Source organism: Lolium rigidum, chromosome 1 (assembly GCF_022539505.1).
Source record: "Lolium rigidum isolate FL_2022 chromosome 1, APGP_CSIRO_Lrig_0.1, whole genome shotgun sequence".
Classification (NCBI taxonomy): Eukaryota; Viridiplantae; Streptophyta; class Magnoliopsida; order Poales; family Poaceae; genus Lolium; species Lolium rigidum.
In genome coordinates, this window is record NC_061508.1 from 94,296,258 (window position 1) to 94,318,887 (window position 22,630).

Genomic DNA, 22,630 nt, shown 5'->3' on the forward strand with positions numbered 1-22,630 from the left:
ATGTTAATTAAGAATTAATGAGTATTTCAAAGAAGTATTGGGCTTCTAAGGTTTGATTGACACTTGTACTTCAAAAGAATAACTTTTGAAGAACAGGTTAATAAGAATAAGGACTATTATATATAGGTGTTATGGCTTTCTAGGGTTTACTATTGAATTCATTTAGTTCTTGGATAGGAACTAGTTGGGTTATTAAGTTGAATTGGTTTTATATGTAGCAAGTATTAGCAGGTTTGTTACTAAGGTTGATTATGGGTATCATATCAAAGAATGATGGTCAAGGTGTTGCTATGAGCTAGGGTTTACTATAGCCTCATATTTGCTTTACTAAGTAAACACTAATGGTTCCTTCTAAGCATCATATCAAAGGATGGTTATTAAGATGGTTCTATAATTAGCTATTAGGGTTTATTATAGTTTCCCAATTGCTTCACTAAATAATCTCTAATGGCCTCTAAGTTAAGTGACTTATCATTTCCTAAGTAGGGTTTAGTTGGATAGGAACATGTGATGTGATTTGCTACACAAGGTTGATACTAGGGTTTATCATTATGGTTTAACTAGGGTTTGATGGTTGAGGTTGATCATAATGGTGTGGTATATAGGATTGGTGATCAACGGTGCTAATATGTGGTAGCAAGCTAGGGTTTATACCTAGGTGATACTAGTGAATCATATAGGTTTTAATTAAGAATAGGAACATGAAATGAAAATCTCATGTGACTTGGTTTATGCTAATGGATCATAAGCATGCATTCATTGGTTACTTATTAAGGTTCTACAAGTAAAGTTGAAGTGGCTATGATCACATGAGCTAAACCCCTAAGGTTTTAGGTTTGCAACTACTATAGATGAACACATGAAATAATGAGATCAATGTCTTGCTTAAATTAAAACTAGGGTTTCTAAATTATGGCACAACTCCTAAAATGATAATTGGTAATAGAGTTGTGGTTACTAATTACTTTGAGTCAAATTAATAATGGTTTAACATTTTATTAATCTCCACAAGATTTAATAATTAGGGTAATTCTTATTTAGGTTTAATTTAGAACCAGGTTTTAATAATTGTTATTAGGGTTTTAAATAATTAACTTGTTAACTAAAGATGTTTAAGTAAATAATTGTTGAGCTATCAAAATGACATTGGCTTTTACTATTTTCTTGAGTTATTACTATTTCAAGAAAATAAAAATAGTAATTTGCAAATTAGGGTTTATGAATTACCACTAATAATTAAGTTAATGCCAATAAATAAAATTAATCTTAACATTTTACTTAGTTACTGAATAGTTAAAATTTAATTTTTAAACTTCACTAATTATTGAATTCAAATTTTATTTCAAATAATTGAAATGGCATAATTAATAAGGTTTAAAAATAAGTGGATTTTTATTCTGACACACATTTTTGTTTTATATTTTATTTGAATAGGGTTTATTTTTGTGAGCATTTTGATATATTATTTATATTTTTCTGAATTGAAATGAATTTTGTATGATTTTGCAAAGTTTCAGTGATTTTCTGGAATTTGAAATAACTCAAAAACACTAAACATACCGATTCGCATCTAGCCACTGCGACTGACGAGTGGGACCAATGGCCACGTAGACTGCCACGCAGGCAAAGACCGGTCAAAGCGGACCGAGGCCGTTGACCTCACCGACGTTTAAACGCCGGCGGCCGGAGCACGGTGGCGCCGCCGATTTAGGGTTCCCGGGACACGCGAATAGGTTTTACGACTCTCCTCGACTCACCGAAGCCGATGGTGGTGTTGGTTTGGCGAGGGAATCACCGGAGCTACGCCGGCGACCATGTCCCGCGGTGGTTTACTCCGGCGAGCACACGAACTACGGCTACGGTTGATGCCGAGGAAGCAATAGAGGGGTCCGGAGATGCGCAAGCTCACCCCGGATCCGATGGCGTGGTCGTCGGTGACGTTAGTTGACGGAAACGGCGAGGACTTCGCCATTCCCGGCGATCCGCGCAAAGGGAATCGAGGAAATTAGCCGGCTTGAGGAAGATCCGGGTCGATTCCTTCCTCCCCGGATGATCTACGGCACCGGGCGCTTCTACTCGACCACGCGCCTGAGGCTGGGGTGGCCTCCTCCGTCGGCTTCGTCTTCGACTCCGGCGATAGAGAGTGGATGCGTGTGAGAGATAGAAGGTGTTTGAGCAGCAATGGAGTGGCGGAGGTGAACGAGAAGTGCACGACGATGCTCTCCACCTATTTATAGGCCAAGGGAAGCCCTGTGGCCTCGACACGGTGACGGCCATGGTCGGGAGGTGGCGGTCTCGGGAAACTTACGCTTGGTAAAGATCTTCTCGTCCGCGGATAAGCTCGGACGCGATTCGAGTTGGGCGCGGTTCGAGAGGTCCGGCGACGTCCGGGGCGTGCTTATCGTCGACGAGGTCGTGGCCTACGGCTTCGCCGCGGCTGTCGTGCTCGGAGACGACGACGACGAGTCTTTTCTCCTCGCACGAATATTAAAGCAACCGAAACGGTATTTGGTTTGAGGCTGGGCTGCTCCCGGTCCTCTGCTGGGCGAAGTTGGTGGGCTGCGTTGTTGGGCTCGGCCTGAACAGGTAAGCTCTGGTAAGCCCCTCTCTCACCTCTTTTCTTTTCCATTTTCTTTTCTCTGTTTTTTATTTCCTGGTTTCTATTTGTTATTTGGATTCAAATTTGAATTCTGGTTTTGCTTTGCGAGGTTCTAAAACATTTGAATATCAATATAATTTGAAAATCATGTTCACAACATAGTTTTGTTGTTTATTAAATATTTAGTATTTGATTAGATTGGGGTTCTAAGGAGACATAATTAAAATAGGCATGGGTTTAGGTATTACTCTAAATTCTTTTTATTTGTGAACCAAATCCATTTATGTGGTTGAAATATATGCATGAGGAACATGTTATTAGGTTTAGCTAGTGTTCTAAACCATATTGATTGTTCATATCAATTTTTTTAATTATGGTTGAAGTTTAAATTAAATGGTGTTGTGAATAGAATGAGCTTATGATTTCATGTGGGTTCTTAGGGTTTGAGAAGATGATTGGATAAACTCTATAATTACTAATCTGGTTTTAGTAAACATTAGCTTGAACTAATTAAGATGGATCCTATGTTTATAATTGGCAATGCATTTGCTAATGATGGTTTAATTTATAGAACACTACTTCATTTGGTCTACTAGGATGGAAAGGTAGGGTTTAATATTTTATGTGAACTGATTCCTAGGTGAAAGGTTTATAGTTTTGGTGATGCTTCACTAATTGAAGTATACAATAGGCATGAGGCATGGCAGGGTTTAACTACTAGTGATTTACTTATTATTTTATGTGATAGATGAGATCTAGTGACCATATGATTTAACTTATCATCTATATCTACAAGTTATGATCATGCATTAAACAAGATCCACTCATTCCTCACTAATCCCTCTTTAATATTCCTCTCATCACACTCATCCTAGATTCTTAGGGTTTATAATAAATACCAAGTTGTGATGATTATAGAATTGGTTTGCTAAGGTATTGTTGTTGAAATAGGGTTCTCACTTCTAAGATCAAATATTGACTTGAACAACTAGGATTAGTACTTCTATAATATGCTTGTATGAACATGGCTATGGTTAGTATTATAACTTCTCTCACTTCTCAATGTCTTGGAATATCCTAAGATCCTACTCAAAAGATGATGATATGATCCTCTAAATATATGGTTTGCCTAGGAATTCTACCTTGCAATCTTATGTAGCTTGTTCTTCGGGAAATCGATAAACCTTCATCTTGTGGTATGCCTCCACCTCCTAGCTTCTTCATCTTGATCCTAGCTAATTCATATGGAGTGGCCCTATGTGTTTGTTCACATGTATCATGCTACAAGATGAGCAAAGGGATGAAGGGTGTGGCTCTATTTATAGGCTTGGGCAAGCTCTAGTCTCATGACACATAGGTGGTGACTCTTGTGTTGGTTTGATGAGTAAGGTGCTTGGTTGTCATGCTCTCATCCATAGCAATCCTTGGAGCATGAGGTGGCAAAGCTTGGAAAGCAAGTCATGTAGATATTTTCATCCCATGTGGCAAGATCATTATCCTCTCCTATGATTTATTTTTGGATAGCCAAGTGGCATTTGCTACTAAATATCTTGTGGATGGTTTCATTATTGTTGATGAATCACTATATTATATTTGATTGGATTTATATTATAATATTGGTGAAAAGGTCAAAGTTGAGGGTTATTCCTCAAATTTGGATAGTTGGATTTGATTTCACCAAGGCATGATCATATGAGTTTCAAAATACTCATAGTTAATTTTATTCAAATAGTTTGAACTATAATTCGTAATGTAAATGGATTTAGTTTTATGATATTCCATATACTTAATAAGTTATGATTTAAATGAGAATGTGTGGCTTTTATGCACTTTAGACCCTGTGGTTTAATTTATTTATAAGTGAATTAAATTACACACAAAGGTAGTTGCTAACTTTCAAGTGTTAATAGGTTGGGGTTTGATTCTTAAAGAATGTGTTGTTGTAAATCTAATTCCATTTGATCTATTCCATAGATCACAATCATCTCTACCCAAAACAAGGTTTTAACAAAGATCACAGTGAAGTTTATAGCGCTTGACTTGATGATCTACTTCAATTCCAGCAAGTCAAGTGAAACTTCAGTGACTGTGGTAAGTTTTATTTGAAAGCGCGAAAATCCCCCGGATTTTCTATGCATGAATGCAATGCACACTTTGGTGTTCTCTCATTTTATAGCCTCTAAACCTGGGATATGACACGGGCCGCTCGCCTACTTCAGCCGGCCGTTTGCTGCACGCCACCTCAAGCTGGCGGCGTATGAGCAGGAACTCATTGGCTTGGTCCAGGCCGTCCGCCACTGGCGCCCTTACCTATGGGGGCGCTCGTTCCGCGTACGTACGGACCACTACAGCCTTAAGTTCCTCTTGGACCAGCGGCTGTCGACAGTGCCCCAGCACCAATGGATCAGCAAGCTGTTTGGCTTCAACTTCACGGTGGAGTATCGTCCGGGCCGCCTCAACACAGTGGCCGACGCCCTGTCCCGCCGCGACATCGAGCCCGACGCCATTGAGGGTGACTCGGCCGGACACCTGCTCTGCATCCGCTCGGGTCCCTCCTTCGCCCTCTTCGACCGCATCCGCCAGGCGACGGTGTCCGCGCCGGATGCCCAGCTACTGCGGCAGCAGCTCGCCGCGGGCGAGTTGGACGACCCTTGGCGCGTCACCGACGGCCTTCTCCTCCACGGGCGCCGCGTGTTCGTCCCCGACCATGATGACCTCCGCCATCAGGTGCTGCTCTTGGCGCACTCCGCCGGTCATGAGGGTGTCCGAAGACCCTCCATCGCCTTCGTGCGGACTTCTACATCCCTGGCGATAAGGCCCTGGTCCAGGATTGGGTGCGTTCGTGTGAGACGTGCCAGCGCAACAAGACGGAGACTTTGCGTCCATCCGGTGTCTTGCAGCCGCTTGACGTTCCTTCACAGGTGTGGGCCGACATCTCCATGGACTTCATCGAGGGCCTTCCGAGGGTGGGCGGCAAGTCTGTCATCCTTACGGTGGTTGACCGCTTCTCCAAATACGCCCATTTCATCGCGCTTGGCCATCCCTACACGGCGGCGTCCGTGGCCCGCGCCTTCTTCGACGCGTATCGTCCGCCTACACGGGTTTCCCTCGTCCATTGTCCGTGATCGAGATCCGGTGTTCACAGGGCACGTATGGCGGGACCTCTTCCGTATGGCTGGGGTCCAACTCCGGTTCAGCACGGCGTTCCATCCTCAGACGGACGGCCAGTCCGAGGTGGTCAATAAGGTGATCGCCATGTATTTGCGCTGTGTTACGGGTGATCGTCCTCGCGCTTGGGTGGATTGGCTTGCATGGGCGGAGATGCGCTACAACACCTCCTACCACTCGCGCCTGCGTGCCACGCCGTTCGAGGTGGTCTACGGTCGACCCCCACCGCCTATCCTACCGGTGGATCCAGCGACAGCGCGGACGGAGGCAGCTGGCGCGCTCATCCGCGCCCGCGACGAGATGCTGGCTGAGGTGCGGCAGCGTCTTGTCCAAGCTCAACAGGTCGCCAAGCACTACTATGACGGGCGACATCGGGAGGTTGAGTATGCGGTGGGTGACTGGGTGTGGCTTCGCCTGTTGCACCGCTCTCATCAGTCCCTCGACCCGCGTGCCAAGCGTAAACTTGGTCCGCGCTATGCGGGGCCCTTCATCATCGTCGAGCGGATTGGGACCATGGCCTACGGGCTTCGGTTACCGAGAGGGGCTCGCATTCACGACGTGTTCCATGTGGGCCTCGCTGAAGCCCTATCACGGTGCCCCACCGATGGCCACTCCACCACTTCCGCCGACGGCCGAGGGTCGTCTCGCTGCCCGGTCCGGCCAAGGTGCTCCGCGCTCAACTCCGTCGTGATGTGTGGCACTTGTTGGTGCGGTGGGAGGGCCTTTCCGAGGAGGAGGCGACTTGGGAGCCCCGCGAGGAGTTCCAGGCAGCATTATCCGGACTACCAGCTCGAGGACGAGCTGTTTGCGCAGCGGGGAGAGATGTTATGACCGGCCTGGTCTACCGCCGGAGGGGGCCCATTGGCCCAACCGGCCAAGCTTAGTTAGGGGCTTAGCCCGGTTAGCAGATTAGGGTTTCGCTAGTTCTCTTATATATACGAGTTGTAATAGACTAAATCAATCGAGCAATAATCAGATATCATTATTGCCGACTCCCAGAGGAGTCGGCCTTCTCTTGCTCGCGCCGCCCAAGCCCTAGCTGCCGCCGCGAGCTCGCCACGGCGCCCTGCCGCCGGCGCCGCCTTCCTCCCTCTCGCTCTCCGCACTTCCACCCCTACAATCTACGCCCTCGCCTCGGTAGAACCCTAGTTTCTACCAAGGAAGTTATTATGAAACAACCACCTAGACATGAAGACATGAATAAATCTTTTCACTTGTGTAAGTTGGATAAAGCTTTGTATGAGGTCAAACAAGCGCCTCGAGCATGGTACCATTGGTTGAATATGAAGCTGCAGAGGTTAGATTTTCAATCATCAGAGGCGGAAACCTCTCTTTTATTATATAAAAGGGAAGATAATTATTTTCATGCTACTATATGTCGATGATATAATTATCGCAAGTTCATCTAAGGTTCATCTAAGGAAGCTACCAAAGCCTTACTAGAGGATCTTCAAGGCGAATTTTCTTTGAAGGATCTTGGTGATCTACCACTATGCTTTGGGTATAGAGTTAAAAAGAAGCGGTGACTGGTGATAGTCTTCTTCTAACTTCAAGAAACATATGCTCCGCATATTTTGAAATGTGTAGGATTGCAACGATGTAAATCAACTAGTACTCCGTTGTCCACCTTTAGAGAAACTTTCGGCTCAAGAAGAAGATCCCTTGGAACATTAGATTCAACAAGGTAGTTGGTGCATCACAATATCCGACTTTAAGAAGGCTGGATGTTGCCTTTTCTATCAATAAAGCATGTCAGTTAACGTGCACCCACCATCTCATATTGGACAACAGTTAAGAGAATATTAAGCTAAATTCAGGAATCTCAGTGAGTTAAACTTAAAACAGTATTAACCAAATTAGATGTAGTTAGACGCAAGACCATAGATCTAACACAACACTTATGATGTAGTTTTTCCAGACGACAGGAGACCCACTGATGTACTTGTCGTATTTTTTTGTTTTAATCTTATATCCTAGAAAACGTGCAACAGTTTTCAGGCCAAGCACGATCCTTAGCTAATGCTAATGCTAATGCTGAGGTTATATATGTGCAGACTAAACTTAAGGAGTTGAGAGTTGACCATACTCAAACTGCGTGCTTACGGTGCGACAGTCTTGGAGACCTTTTGTTCCATACAAGTACTAAACACATAAAGGTTGACCATTATTTTGTGAGAAAATGTGTTGCAAACAAGCTCTTAGATGTTGGATTTATTCATACGGGAGATCAGATTGTGTGTTATAAATGTCTCTTTTATCTTTGTACACGGTGTGTTATAAACCGTATTACCCCTCTTGATTCTCAAGACAACTAACAATTGCAATCCCTGTAATTTCTCACGACGGTTGGTTAACCGAGCATGTAAGGTACCAATGCTGCAGACAGACAATACAGAAACAGATGTTGAGAAGTGAGAACAATCAACTGTTATCTGAACATGTGTATCAGTTGGAGAATCACAAAAGTATGTTCCATGTTTTCCAGTGTCCTACACATTCAGAATCATTCAAACAAAAACAACTCTGTTGGTGCTTTTTTCCACACACAACATAAAATCACAAAATTTCTCATAGACCACAACAAAAATGGTAACGAATGAGTGTTACCAATATCACCTGGCCAGCAACACTAGCTGAATTATCTCCAGCAGAGTACCCACTATATGCTGCACCAAGTGCAACTACCGCAGACTCGGCCGAAGCAACAAAATTGAACATCACACGATTCTATGTCCCTATGTTATTAAGTATGTACACGTGGTCATGCTTGCTAATCTCAAACCTCTGCATCCTTTCTCATTGCCCATCCATCATTTGGATAGCTAGTGGGTGCCTCAGTCATCTATCCTCTCATAGAAAAGAATGTATGGGTCGCACCTGCGAACTTCTTCTAGAGTGACTCTTTGGATGATGGAATCGCTTACAAAAACCCAAGAGGAAGGGCCACTGCCCTGCTGCTTGCGACTTGCCCTAACATAAGCAATGTAATGTCCACTGTTCAAGCAGAGGCCACGGTGCTCAATGACACCAACTAGACGATAGCTGGAGTTTTCTTTGTCCTCAGAACTGAAGATTAGAAGAAATTAAATAGTCAAACCAGATGCAAGAATTCAAGTTAATAAGAAACTGAAGATTATTTGGAGCACAAACAATGCCGTGTCTTTCTTGAAAACAATAAGCTGCATTGTTGATAAGAAAACTCCATCACATAAAAATAACAATATGCTGCATCTGAAGTTACTAAGTACTAGCCGAAAGTGCAAGAAATGAAATCTCATAATTTTTAGCAGGCTACTGAAAGGTATTAGGTTTGTACCATCTAACATTTAAATTATAAAACCAGAATTATACTTAGCCAACAGACCAAAAATGTTAGACAGTACCATAACATGAGATGGTAATTTTAAAACATAACCATGTCTTGGTCACACTGACACGGTGAGCAGAGTGTTTGTGGCAGACAGCATGTACATCTAAAAAAAATATCCAAATAAGATATCATGTACAAAAATCTTAAGTTTCGATTAATGGTACAGGGTTCTGGTCTTGATCAGGCTAAACACTCAATTTTTTTCTTTTTAGGGGGATTAAACATTAAAAGTCAGTTGATACTCAAATCACAATTAAAAGCACAGTACAATTAGAACGTTCACATTGTCACCGTGTTTTTTTCTAATAGACAACAAATAAACATTTTGTTATATACATCGGCAGTATCTATATGATACCTTCATAGAGTTCAATTATGCTTACAATTATTGTGTCCTGACAAATAAGCAATGCTAGCATGAACCTAGAGAAAAAGTCAGTCTGAACCTAAAAGATTCTTTACAAACTTACATATGCATTTTCAATACGACTATATATTTTTGATGGTCCAGCTGATATCACACTAGAGTCACAAAAATATAGACATGAAACTTATACAGTGCTTTGAACCATTAGAGAAGTTCAAGTATAGTAATTTAGTAAAGCACGAGATGAAGTGACACACCAAAACTTTCTCCTGGACAAGCAATGGCTATTCATCGATTACTGAAATAGATGAGACCGCAAGACTACAGGGCTAAATGGGTAAGTCGTGTTCAAAGGCGCAAATTAACACAGTACTATTCATCAATTACTGAAATAGACGAGACTGCAAGACTACAGGGCTAAATGGGTAAGTGTGTTCAAAGGCTCAAATTAACACAGTATGCATGTTCTATAATAGCCTTACATTAGAGGAAATGCAGTTTAGCCAGCTGCAACTTTAGAGTACCTACACACTTTACTGTTATGCTGTTGCAGTCGTTCAGTGAATGCAATGTATTCCTGGAATGGCCATCTGTTGCATTGATAATTACTGAATTACTGAATAAAGAGAATATGCTTGTGTTATAATTATAACATTGGTTTGTTTATTCACATTTCTTTAATATAAATCATGCTAGTCTTCCAGTGATAAAAAAAAAGATAGCACAATGGAAAATGGACAGTCCCAATGGTTCTTTCACCTGCAATGTCGGGGACTTCTAAAAGCTTTTGGATTTTGCTAAGTGAAGTTATACTCTTAAATCTATTAAAAGCGAACTATGAAGTAAAACAGTTACTGTATTTCTGAAGATCAAGAACTTAAAGGAACTGGCAACAAGAAAGGTATTAGATACTACTGCGTAGAACTGTCCGAAATCAATACCTGGGGTCCATGAATGGTCCTAGATGAAGAATCTCCTTAAAGCTCACACGCTCACTCAATTTAGAACGATCAGGCGCATATCTCTGCAGTTGAATGGTTAGTACAGGTGGCAGCTTGCTAATCAATTGTGTTTGAGTTGCACCACTAATACCATCTGTCTGGTTATTTTGTTGTTCCACCACTTGCTTTCCACTGTCCTGTTTTTGAGTGCTGTTATCCTGAATATCCTGAGCACTCAGCAGGTCAGTCTGTTCATCAGTTGTAAGGCAACTAGGTGAAGCTTCTTTAACACTTTCGTGACTTTCAGCTTTTTCATTGGCTGTGCTGCAAGAGGCCAAGTCAATTTCACCACAGCACTTCCCTGAAGTGATTTCTTCAGAAGTCATGCCCTCAGAGAGTAAAACTAGATGATGTGAATCTGAACGATATGGTTGCCAACTTGGAGATTCTACAGATAAGCTTCTTAAGTCACTAGATCGCTCACTTGGGGATGTTTCCCTGTCTGACAGTTCAGTCTGATCTCCATCAACAGTTGTATTTAGATTGGTACTTGCCATGATTGGTTCAACATTTTTACTTCCATTGGTTTCTGGCAGGTGAGCAGCAACCTTGGAACAGTTCTTACAATTCGTCAGGGCATGCGAAAACAGTGTCAGGCAGTCCTCAATCGAGGCAGGAGAGTTCAAATGTTCTGACAAATCATGAGCTTTCTCCTTATCTTCTGTATTGTGAGAATCTTCTGTTGATTCCTCCATTTCATCAAAGTCACAACCAAGCAACATATCTTCTGTATTGTGAGAATCTTCTGTTGATTCCTCCATTTCATCAAAGTCACAACCAAGCAACATAGTAATGAAATCGAAAGGTTTTATTGGCACTTCAACGGCCCCTGTTGGTACATGATTCTTCTCAGTATCCAGACAACCACGTATAGTATCCTTCACTTCAGTAGAATCTGCAGATTCAAGCATACAAGGATTTATTATTATCTTCATTATGCAACCACAAATCCTCATACTTTCCATATTTAGAATCTACATACATATTTAAGGTAACCAACCATTTGGAGTAACTCTCACTGTATGAAGATAAGGACTCAACGCCCTTAGCTATATCTAATGGCAACTCGAAATACTACACTATAGCGAACACCTTGCCACGTCAAGCCCTATTATATGTAGCTATCCCAAAGGGTTTAATGTTATTTGAACATAGACTTACCAACTTGCGAAGGCTTGATTCTGGCTGGAGAGTCCTTTGATGGCACTGACAGTTGGAGGCCATGGACTGCGTGATGCGTAACTTCATCATGTGAGCAACTTTTGCAGGAAATGGTCTGAAGCAGCTCGCACCTGAAAATGGAATTGCCAAATGTAGGGAACAGTGCATCATCACCCCCTTGCACGATATGCAACTTGTTTAGCTGCTCCACCTCACTATCCAAAGCATTGCACAAGGATGAAAGGAACTCATGGCTGTCGCACACATCATTGGGCTTGAATATCTTGGGATAAAGCGACCACATATCTTCCAATATCATCTTTGGGTCCAGCATGTGTGTGGCATTATTTCCACTGCTCGTCTCCACAAACAACTCCTTGAGGTGCAGGCCAGTGTCCCCCAACCGAGCATCCGGACTTAAGATCATTGTCCTCAGCTTACCAAGCGCAAGGAGGCACTGCAACGATGCATTCATGTAGCATGTCTTCCCAAGATTCGGCATCCTTCTGATAACATGATCATCGCCGGCCACCATTTCCAAGCAATCCAACGCACTAATTACTCCCCACCGATCAATCGCATCACTGCGCACCCTTTCCCAATCAACCTTTACACTTCTGAGCATCCCTTCCCAATCAACCGTTATACTTCTGCGGAACCTTGCCAAAAAATCCTCTACATAGCTGGCTACCATTTCCCGCTCATCCTTGTTAGTTCTGGGCACCACTGGATAATCATCTTCGTTCACCTTGTTCTGACCGAGCACCAGGGTGAGTCCACACTGGAAGCAGTAGCCCTTAGACGGCTCATCGCACCACATAGCAACCCAGTGCTGGTCACTGGCGGCATGCCAGGCGGCGTGTCCCTGCGGATTTTCCCTGTCGCCCTTCTCCCCAGCGCAGAAAGTATAGGGGCACTCCGTGCACGCCATCATCATCCCAGCAGCTCCATTGCACGAGTCATGCTCGCAGGCAGGGGGCTTGCGGGCGGCGGCCTTGAGATGACGCGCCATCTCACCCAGCTGCTCGCTGTCGCTGAATAAGTGCTCGCACGATCCGATGTCGTAGGTACTGTCGTCGCCCGTTGTCGACTCCCCATCCTCTGGCGATGGTGGATGGCCCAACTCCGGCGGCGCCTCGACCGCAGAAGCAGCGTCCAGGCGCGGCGACTTGTGCGGGTGCTCGGTCGCCTCCTCCGCGGAGGGCGTCTTCCTCTTCTCCTGCCCCATCACGCCTGCCGCCTGGAAACGAAGAAACAACAGTAATGAGCACTTAAATCCGTCCAAGAAACAAGCCAATCTAAGAACCAACCAAGAGAAACTGCTACGAGATGCCAACAGACAGATCCGAACATTCAGGCGAGCATCAGGCAGGCATTAGCCACAGGATATGAAATCGAACGACAACCGAGAAGTTCGCGGCCTAGGGCGGAAAAGTAACCACGAGCGCGGAAATGCCGGATTACATGAGGAAAACACCACCAGCAAGGCACGATGAACTCGAAAATTCCGGTGGCGAGCATCACGAACTCCCCAGGTTAGGTTGGGAAAGCAAGCCGAGAACGCGAAAGACGCGCGCGGAGGACAAGGAGATACTCCGCCCCCACAAGACAAGGCGAGATCGAAAATTCCATGGCGGGGACACGCGCAAAGAAGCGGCGGCGCCGCGGATTGGATTCGTGAGCCGATAGAGGAACCCACCGCGCGCCGGGCGATCAAGGTTCGAGCAACCGAGCGCCCAGCAGCGACGCGGCGGGGCGGGGTCGCGAGGGGGGAAGGGGAGGGGACGAGACTTACCGGTGGACGGCGAGGGAGAGAGCGCTCGGAGCAGCAGCGGCGTCGGCGACGAGGCTGGGGTGGAGCAGGGATGGGAGAGGCGGCGGGGAGGGAGGCGGCTGGGTTTGGGCTGTATATATGGGGAAGTGTTTGTTGCAACGAACTCCCTATATATGGGGAAGTGTTTTTTTTTTAACATAAAAAATGAATAAACTTTTATGTTCAAAAAAAAAGGAAAATGCTCGTATTCGGGCGACCGATCGATCGGTTGCTCTCACTTGTCGCGCGCTCTCTTCTTAATCTCTTTGACCCGCGCGCAACAGCAGTTCGTGAGCACTTTCCGTTCCTTCATGGGCCGAGCATGCACTGCCGTATCTAGCCTAGTCTCTCGTTTAGCCCACAGCTGTTGGATCTATTTTTTTTCTACTCATGCACGCTTACTCACGTGGGTTGCATCCACAGCTGCTGCCATTTTTGGGTCATGCTTACTTGATATGTACTAGCGTATGGGCTGTAAAAGATGTAGACTAAGAGGCTAGCATTCCCTTGTCGCCGCTCGGCACTCCGTCGGTCGCGCACTCTGATTCTGTGTAGTCGTGCCGCCTTGCGCCACTGACAGTGTCGTCGATAACGCCGGTGTCGCTGACCATGCCACCGATACCACCGATGTTAGGAACAACACCACTAACCATGCCCTCGACTATGGGACGATGTCCCCGATGATTGCGACAACCAGGGAGATGGTACCGATGATGTCGCCGATAACATATGGATTTTTGTTGTAATGACTTGCATTTTTTGTAAAAAATATTTGATAATTTTTGTTGTAATTAAATATAAAGCAAATTAATTATTGCTTGACCACATTTGAATTGTTTGCAAACATATGGATTTTTATTGTAATCGTTTATTACTTTTGTACAAATAGTTAGTGATTTTTATTGTAATTCATCCGTAGCAAACTAATTGTTGCTTGACCACTTTTGAATTTTTTGTAAACATATGAACTTTTTGTTGTAATCATTTTTTACTTTTGTACAAATAGTTAGTGATTTTTATTGTAATTCAATCCGTAGCATACTAATTGTTGCTTGACCACTTTTGAATTTTTTGTAAACATATGAATTTTTTGTTGTAATCATTTTTGACTTTTGTATAAATAGTTGGTTAATTTTATTGTAATTCAATATGTAAAAAATTAATTATTTCTTGACCACTTTGCATTGTTTGCAAATATATGAATTTTGTGTGGTAATAGTCTGCGGTTTTTGGTGTGGTCGTTTGCGACTTTTGTTAAAATTATTAATTACTTTTGTTGTAAATCAAATTATAGTAATAATTTATTGCTTAACCAACTTTTTCTTGCGATGATTTGTCGAATAGTGTATTTTTTGAACACGTAGGTGATAAATTTTGTTGCAATACTTATTTTGATATAGATCTTCCTATACGGTAGCTTTTTGCTGTAAATATGAGAAGATCAGCCTAAGAAAATCGAACGGTGATTCCTGTAGGCTATAGCTGACGTGCACGTGCAGTGGGTTCCATCCATACAGGGAAAAGAAATGCATTGCAGCTGAAAGCGACATGACGCGTATTGCTGCTTCTTTCCTATGGGTGCTTGGGCCCACGACCGATTTTTCAAACTTTTTCGGCCGACCGACGGCTAGCATCGTCCAAAAAAAAAAGAGAGACGCCCGAATCCAGGCCTACCAGTCTACAAATATCTAGCCCTAAATCTAATGCTCACGGACTTTTTTTTTATTAACAAGCCGAGGCGGCGTGCGCGCTCGGCCTCCTCGCGGTGGTGCTTTGCCACCGACAACTGCTCGAGGAACTCGTCTGTTTCCTCGAATGAGGCCCGCTCGTTGACCCGCTAGGTGGCGATCCTGTTCCGGGTCCTCCGCCACCTTCAGCTCGAGGGTCGCCGACTTGTACTGTGGCCGCGGCGTCCACTCCGTTGCCTGGCGCTTCGGCTGCAGGTGGGCGCGGGGAGGAGAAGGCATGCGGCGTCTGGGGATGACGATGCCGCACGCACGCCTGCGAGGGCGCTCGTTGGGCTCCTGCTTCACCGGCACGAGGAGGCGGGGAGACAACGTCGAGTAGGGCGAGTAGCAGGCGGGGGAGGGGGAGGAGCGTGAGGATGATGACGTCTGCTGGCAGCACCGTTCCCACCTCCCTTCCTGGTGGTGTGCGGTTGTGGTGGTTGCATTGTGAGCGGCGGGTTGTTCCCGCCGCCGATGTGGTTGAGGACCTAGGTGAGGTTCCTCCTAGGGGCGCTCCACCACCGCCGCCGCCCCTCGGAGTTGCATTTGTCCGGCAGCGGCCCGTTACCGTCGTACACGGCGATCCTATCCTCGCGATGCCGGGTGAAGAAGGTCGACCACACAATGTTTTTGTTGGGGTCCCATCGCGGGTCGCTGCACTCCTCCGGTGTGATCACTGACCAGAAGTGGTCGTAGATGGCTGCCAATCGCGCCAACCACCGCTTCTTCCTCCTCGTCTCGCCCCCTCCCTCTCCGGTGTGAGAGGCATGAAAAATGTGGGAGTGGACTCTCATGTATTAGCCAGCTGCAACACGTGCTCCTAAGCACTTTATAAGAATAGGTGGATCATATACCAATATAAGAATAGGAGTAGTATATATATTAGTTATAAGCTAACTATAGATAACATGACATTATCTTATAGCCATGTTGTGGGGGAATCCTAGATCTTTGTATCATGCGCTTGCGAGGACCAACGAAGTGCAGGTCGTTTGAAGTGTCCGGATGAACAATACTATCCTTCTCCTGTAAAGGAAAAAAATAATAATACTTCCATGTTCTCGGTGGTAGGAGCATATGCTCCCATATGCCGAATTGAATTTCTGAATAATACCATCCTTAGTTTTTCGACGTGCATGTCGATCTTACAAGGAGAAGATTTTCATCCCGCTAAAACTCAAATGTCAAGCCAAAAAAACACGAAGCACTCGCTCCGTCTTTTTTATGTTGCGCGTACACATTTTGAGGTTAAACTTTGATCATCACTTTGACATATAAAACATGGGTTCCTGCTATAGAAATTGTACTATTTAATTCGTGTTTGAAAAAGGTTTTTAAACGGTATAACCTCATGAAGTTATGATACATGACGTTCGTACTTACATATACATAGCAACTCAGGCATTCAACCGATTTCAAAAAAAAAACTCAGGCATTCAACCAGTAAGCATAGTAAGAGTACATTATATCGTCTACAGATATGTTCAAATTTTCCGCTGGATATCATATATAATTAGCATGTAACACTGCGATATCGAACACCGCTTCGTATAGGAAAAATAAGATGAATATCCAGAACAGAGAGACGCCCTATACAGCCAAACAGTGAAATAGGTTTTCTTCATACTGAGTTATCTAAAAAGATAAGAAAATTCTTCATAGTGCAACGGCCCCATCTGTTGTCTTGGGAAAAGAGAACAGCCTATATAATCACCATTTCTTTTCCATGCACGCTTCCATTCCGTCCTCTCCTTCAAAACAGCGCCAGCAACGAAGCCAACGAGCCGGTGAGCCTATCCCCGTCCTCCATTCCCCAATTTCTTCCCCCGAGCCGGTGAGCCTATCCCCGTCCTCCGCCGCAAGACATACAAACCAAGCGGAGCTCCCCCTGTGTGTGTTCCGTTCCGGCCAAATCGGATTTGCAGGTACGTGTTGCAGATTGCATGCTTCAAGCTAATTGCATCAATGTTCATGAATTGCTTGTTTGCATATCTCGGTCATATCTCCATCCATTCAAGCTTGGAAGATGTATTGGATGTTGTTTGGTGTAGCCATCTCCCATTTTTCGTTAATTAATTAACTGGGTAATTACCTTTTTCTTAACTGGTAATAGATTGGGGCACAAAGCTTTTGTCTCCATTTAAAAAATAAGCTATTTTAGCACAGAATGCAGTTTATGGTTCCGAGATTGAACAACCATTTTGGAAGATGTAATCGATGTCCTTCGTATAGCTATCTTCCAATGCAAGGATTGAACTTGACTTTTTTTATGAATTCGGATTCCATCATGCCATGTTCACTTGGAGGGAGCTAACTTTTTTTTGTTTTGCCGAACGCATATGATGCATGGTCTAATAATAGGCTCCCCACTTCTTCTGAAGTCTAAATATAAGCACCACTCTGCGAGCATCGACGAATACATCACGTTTGCACGTTGCTGTGCAGGGCAGTTGCTAAATTCTGCAGCGCCTCATCAACCACACATTCGTTCAGAGGAATTACCAATCTTGAAGAGAGGAGGAGGAGAAGAAGAAACCTAAGTTAGCTAGTTAGGAGATTGATGGAGGACAAGAAGAAGGATCTGTTCCGGCGACTGACGATCATCTCGATTCCGTTCGTGTTCGTGGCCATCCCGTCCATCGTGATCTTCGTGGGCATGCTGTCGCCGCACGCGCAGGAGCCCAAGGTGGCGGTGGCGTCGCCGGAGCAGAACCACACGGTGGGGATGCTGAGCACGATGACCGGCGGGCAGATGATCCTGAGCTGCCGCGCCGCGTACTCGGGCAACTGGGAGTACTTCCACTACTTCATCCTGGACCCCTACAAGCCGCAGCACGCCTTCTTCCAGCCGCAGACCAACAACTACGCCATCCTCTGCAAGTGGGGGTACATGGGCAACTTCCTCCAGGATGTGGTCGTCTTCAACAGCAGCGCTCCCTACGCGCGGTTCTGCCGAGTCGACGCCGGCGGGTGCCGGTACCTGTTCCAGGACGGCCACATGTTCCTCGTCACCGGGAGGCACGCCACCAAGGAGGCGCCATGGCAGAAGCGGGAGAAGAAGCTCGTCGGGGACGTGCTGCTTAGAGATTGCAATCACATCATGGGCGTGTTCCCCTCCATGTGCCACTACAGGAAGCATGAACACCCGTACGTCGGCAAGATCATCGGGCGGTGGCGCTGGTGGTTTAACTACTAGCTCGCCGGCCGGCCGGCCAAGCCATTATTGCTAGTTCGTTAAGAGTTTAGTTAGATGTAACACCAATGTTATACAGTGGTGAACAGCCAGTTATACAGATTGCTATTGAAGAAATGTTGTCAGGTTCCTCAGGACGTGGTCGTCTTCAACAGCAGCGCCCCCTTTCTTGAAATAGTGACAATTTGTATATATTAGCAGGAACATACCCTACTCGACATATATCAGTGTATAGTTGTACAACAAATATCTGTATGCCAAGCATCATATGCTGGTATAAATAGGATGAGACGTGGGTTAGGGAGTGTACGAACAAATGAAAGAACTGCTGCAGGAAGCACAGGGTGCGGTTACAATGGTGGGTAGAAGTATGATGATACTGAGAAGCCTAAGAAGAGAAGGCCTCCAATGGTGGCTACTGTGCCCTGAGATATCCTCGACGCCAGCATGCTGCCGCCCACCACTGCGAATGACGTGCAGATGGTGTGCCCCAACGTTGCTCCTACGGCCACACCTACAGCATTCTTGTGCGTAGCCAGCTGCATTTTGAAACATGATCAAGTTAAAATGGATATGATTGAACATGGACAGGTCGGGAAAGTAGGTTCTGAAAGGGAAGCCATACCGCTATTGTGGCTATCTGACTCCGGTCGCCCCACTCAGCCAGGAAGGTCAACACAAATGACTGGATCATAGAAAATAAGGCAGACATCAAGCGCATATCACTCACACTATTGCAGTGTCACCGAAGGTATATATTTTATTGAACAATGTATATTAACTATTGGTGTGAACAGAAATATACTTTGCAAGGTTCAAAAGGGAACTATAAAATTTCTCGATCCTATATAATTCCATCACGTTAGAACACACAGTTATCAGGGAAAATATAAATTGCGGATGAGAATAGAATGGGAAATGTACCTCCAGGAAAATAGGAGTACAGAATCTTGAAAAGATGCGTCTAAATGTGGATTTCCCTTGACCCGCTTCCAGCTTTTCCTGTACCTGTATATCAAGCAATTAAACTATTATAAGCTGATTAAATTACCACACCAAACAATTAAAAAAATTAGGTTAGAGCCGACACCAATACATAGTATGCATCTCCAAATGATACTGAAACCGCTGTTGGCACAAAAGGAAGTGTTTATCTACCAGAATTGGTGTTTATTCTTCAGTAGTCGAATTATGTCGAGAAATTGAATTTGCGATCCAAAAGAATCCCATATTATTTGCATTCCACATGGTAAACAAACAAAAACAGCTTTAGAGGTAAAGAGTAGTGTAAGAAAAGGTACATACTTCTTCTATTTCTTGTGATGCCGTTGAATCTGACCTCCAAGCAATGTAAAGCAACCGTAGCCCAAAGAACATATAGAGGACTGAAGCACAAATACAAATGGAGGATGTCAGATATTAGACAAAGTGGTGAATTAATTGTGTGCTAGTGAGATAAAATGAACATATTTCACACAATACATACTTACGATTAAAAGTATATCTATATATATGCCTAACCAACAATATAGTATGGCATGACAAGAACCATGGAAGCTCACTAGTACCGGCTTTTCAATCACGGTTTGCTCAACTTTTGTAAAACTGGTGCCGTTGACTCTCCTTAAAACTTCAAGGTGTCCCACTAGTTTTACACCAGGTGTTTCATAAAAAGGCAAATAGTTTGATCGATTGTTTTGCAGAGTTCAGGAGCCCAGGTTTGAACAGCCTTACTATCATGGGATATTTCCATGGTAACAAAACGTAGTTCCTACTTTTTGCCATCATTTTCCCCCAATGGATATATTTTGAATTGTTTTTGTAACGAATATGAGAACGAGGTGCATTTGATGAAATGAAAGTTTGGGTGTTGTGGTTTGGTTTTGCTGCTGCTTGCTGGGCACTGTGGTTTACTGCAACCATTGTGGAAGGGGTAGATTAGCAAGCTAACGTAAAATGGTTGTGTTAGGGAAATCAATTTCAGAGGTTTTGAATGATTGGAGCTTGGAGTGGTAACTCCTGGTTTCATGTCTGCTGCTTTGTTCTGTTTCGTAGCATACAGTGGTAATTCCATATATAATTTTCTATACCGGGTGTAGTCTGAACTCTAACATATCAGTAAAGGAGGGTCATGGGCATTCCTTCGACAAAATTGGTGGTTGATCTACAAAAGTTCAGTACCTGTACCAATTATTCACGATAAAGGTTGAAAGAAACTCGAGGTTTGTTCCTAATGCAACTTATCTATCCTCTAATATAGAGGCTGTCTTGGATCCACAGAGAAATAACTCAACAGTGGACTGTGGGATATCTACAATTACGGCATTAAGGGCATTTGTACAGCTCGTATTTCTCTAGACACTGATTTTTTTTAAGGATTGTGGCATCTGAACTTATATGTGATAATGTGTCAAACTGAACCATACTATAATGGACAGTAAGCTAACAAAAATATTAGTCCTAGCTTCTTTGATATCAAACTCGGGGGACTTTGAAAGCTTGTATTTGTATAGAGACGCCGATTCCAAAGGATTCTAGCGAATGCAGGTATCGGGCGTCTGAACTTATATTTGACAACGTGTCTAGCTGAACCGTTTGGTTTCCCGGTAATGCAGACCATCTGTAGCTGCAGTGATCATTATCATGCCAGAATGTCGATGTAAATCATTTATCAATGCTCGCCGTTTCTTTCGATGAACACCAGAGATGTTGTGCATGCAATGGACAATAGATTATCAGTCATATTAGTTGTCTTACCAGTTGCTGCGCTGTTGGTGTGCTTCCTGGATATCAAGTTGGGGACGATCCTGCCAAGCCCCGTCGACAGCACCTAAAACAGCACAGCCACAGGCAGGTTTAGTAGTAAAGACTAAAGTGTGACACTAGAATTGTTTGGCAACCAAGCTATATGAGTGCAAAAAGCTGCAGCGTCACATACCGTCATGACTACCAGCGCGGACAGGGCGCCGGAGAGCACGATGGACTTTGGGTGGCGCATGGCCATGAGGGCCGCGATGATGAACGTCTCGTCGCCAATCTTGAGCCAGCAAGGCATAGAGTAAGTAAGCGCGTAAAACAGTACGGGCAGGAAAGGGGATCCACAGAGGAGGGAGCGAGTGTGTGGATCCGGGGATGAATTGTTGAGCTGACCTCGCTGACGAGAATCATGGAGAGGCTGGCGAAGAAGGCGTCGAAGAGGCCCAGCTCCGCGTCCTTCTCCGCCCACGCCGCGCCGTCGTTGGCGTCCCGCGCCGTGTGCACGAACATCTGAGAAGCGGCAGGAGATGCGTTGGGGGTGAGACTCAACCCCCCTCGAAAAGAAAAAAGAAAAAAACAGGGGTAGTGTTACGGAAGAGGGCGTGAGCTGACCTTGGTTCGGCGGTCGAGGCGGACGGTGGCGTTCCCGGCGGCGCCATCCTCCACGCCCTGGAGAGAGGAGAACAAAACTCAGAGTTCCAGGGGAACTTGACGGTCGAAAAAACAGGGAACGGAGGGGAGAGCCGAGAAGGGAGGAGCGCTGACCTGGTCCCCGGCGGCGGAGGCGAGGAGAGGGGCGGAGACGGCGATGGCGAGCAGGAGGAGGAGGGTGGAGGCGCGGGCAGCCATCGGATCGGCCGAACGGGGAGAGGGGATCGGCCTGGCGGAGGGGGCGTCGGCAAGTAGTACCGGCGCGGGATCTGGGTCTTGGGGTTGGGGCAGCCCGCGTGCGGCGTGGGGCGGCTGGGCGACTTAAAAACAGGCCCGTCTTGCTTGTGTGGTGGAGTGGACCGGCCACTGACGGTACCTAGCTCGCGCCGTGTGCCCGTGTCACCCAGGCGCCGCCCACTCACCCACCGGCCGCCGGTGTCACGCCAAAGCACAGGCTCCTCCCCGGCGGCGGCCGGCGGCGTATGAAACGCGTGAACTTGGGTAGAAAAATCGCACCTTCGGCCCAAGTTCCTCACCCGCGGAAGAAAATAGCGCGTTTCTCTGGGTGCGCTGACGTGCTTATGTGTGCACTTGCAAAAACGATGGCTTCAAGAACAAAGGTCGCGCCATTGGAGTCTGGCGACGCATGTGTTTGATTTGATTTGTTTTCTCCTCCTTCTCCGGGTGTCGCAGTCTTGGGCTTGGGGGTTGAATTCACCCTAACTTTGACCGACTCCCCAGTCCCAACCACCACTCTAAAGTAGGGTTAAAAGTAAAAAGAAATTTTTCTTCTGTTTCCGAAGAAAAAGAAAATAGAGGGCCA

At 45.2% G+C, this 22,630-nt stretch overlaps 2 protein-coding genes across 2 annotated transcripts; both read right to left on the minus strand.

Moving 5' to 3' along the window:
* Nucleotides 1–8,248: 8,248 nt before the first annotated feature.
* Nucleotides 8,249–12,894, minus strand: LOC124649148 (ubiquitin carboxyl-terminal hydrolase 45-like). The gene is made up of 4 exons (XM_047188817.1): nucleotides 11,667–12,894; nucleotides 10,918–11,400; nucleotides 10,446–10,764; nucleotides 8,249–8,833 (listed from the first exon to the last, which is right to left on the minus strand). Exons 1-4 carry the CDS (start codon nucleotides 12,892–12,894, stop codon nucleotides 8,602–8,604), a joined length of 2,262 nt encoding a protein of 753 aa, XP_047044773.1. The 3' UTR covers nucleotides 8,249–8,601.
* A 5,760-nt stretch (nucleotides 12,895–18,654) lies between these two features.
* LOC124649159 (GDT1-like protein 4) lies at nucleotides 18,655–22,005 on the minus strand. The gene is made up of 9 exons (XM_047188828.1): nucleotides 21,922–22,005; nucleotides 21,769–21,825; nucleotides 21,550–21,666; nucleotides 21,338–21,436; nucleotides 21,157–21,229; nucleotides 19,705–19,784; nucleotides 19,324–19,407; nucleotides 19,025–19,084; nucleotides 18,655–18,938 (listed from the first exon to the last, which is right to left on the minus strand). The coding sequence occupies exons 1-9, from the start codon at nucleotides 22,003–22,005 to the stop codon at nucleotides 18,750–18,752; spliced, it is 843 nt and encodes a 280-aa protein (XP_047044784.1). The 3' UTR covers nucleotides 18,655–18,749.
* Nucleotides 22,006–22,630: the final 625 nt, after the last annotated feature.

What these genes read in the sequence shown, in the direction of transcription:
- LOC124649159 (XM_047188828.1), bottom strand. Translation starts at nt 22,005, where the DNA reads ATGGCTGCCCGCGCCTCCACCCTCCTCCTCCTGCTCGCCATCGCCGTC. An exon ending in CCTCCGCCGCCGGGGACCAG is followed by an intron (nt 21,826 to 21,921) that starts GTCAGCGCTCCT and finishes TCCTCTCTCCAG; the next exon opens with GGCGTGGAGGATGGCGCCGC. An exon ending in GTCAGATAGCCACAATAGCG is followed by an intron (nt 18,939 to 19,024) that starts GTATGGCTTCCC and finishes TTCAAAATGCAG; the next exon opens with CTGGCTACGCACAAGAATGC.
- LOC124649148 (XM_047188817.1), bottom strand. Translation starts at nt 12,894, where the DNA reads ATGGGGCAGGAGAAGAGGAAGACGCCCTCCGCGGAGGAGGCGACCGAG. An exon ending in AATCAAGCCTTCGCAAGTTG is followed by an intron (nt 11,401 to 11,666) that starts GTAAGTCTATGT and finishes TTGAATCTGCAG; the next exon opens with ATTCTACTGAAGTGAAGGAT. An exon ending in GGACCATTCATGGACCCCAG is followed by an intron (nt 8,834 to 10,445) that starts GTATTGATTTCG and finishes TCTAATCTTCAG; the next exon opens with TTCTGAGGACAAAGAAAACT.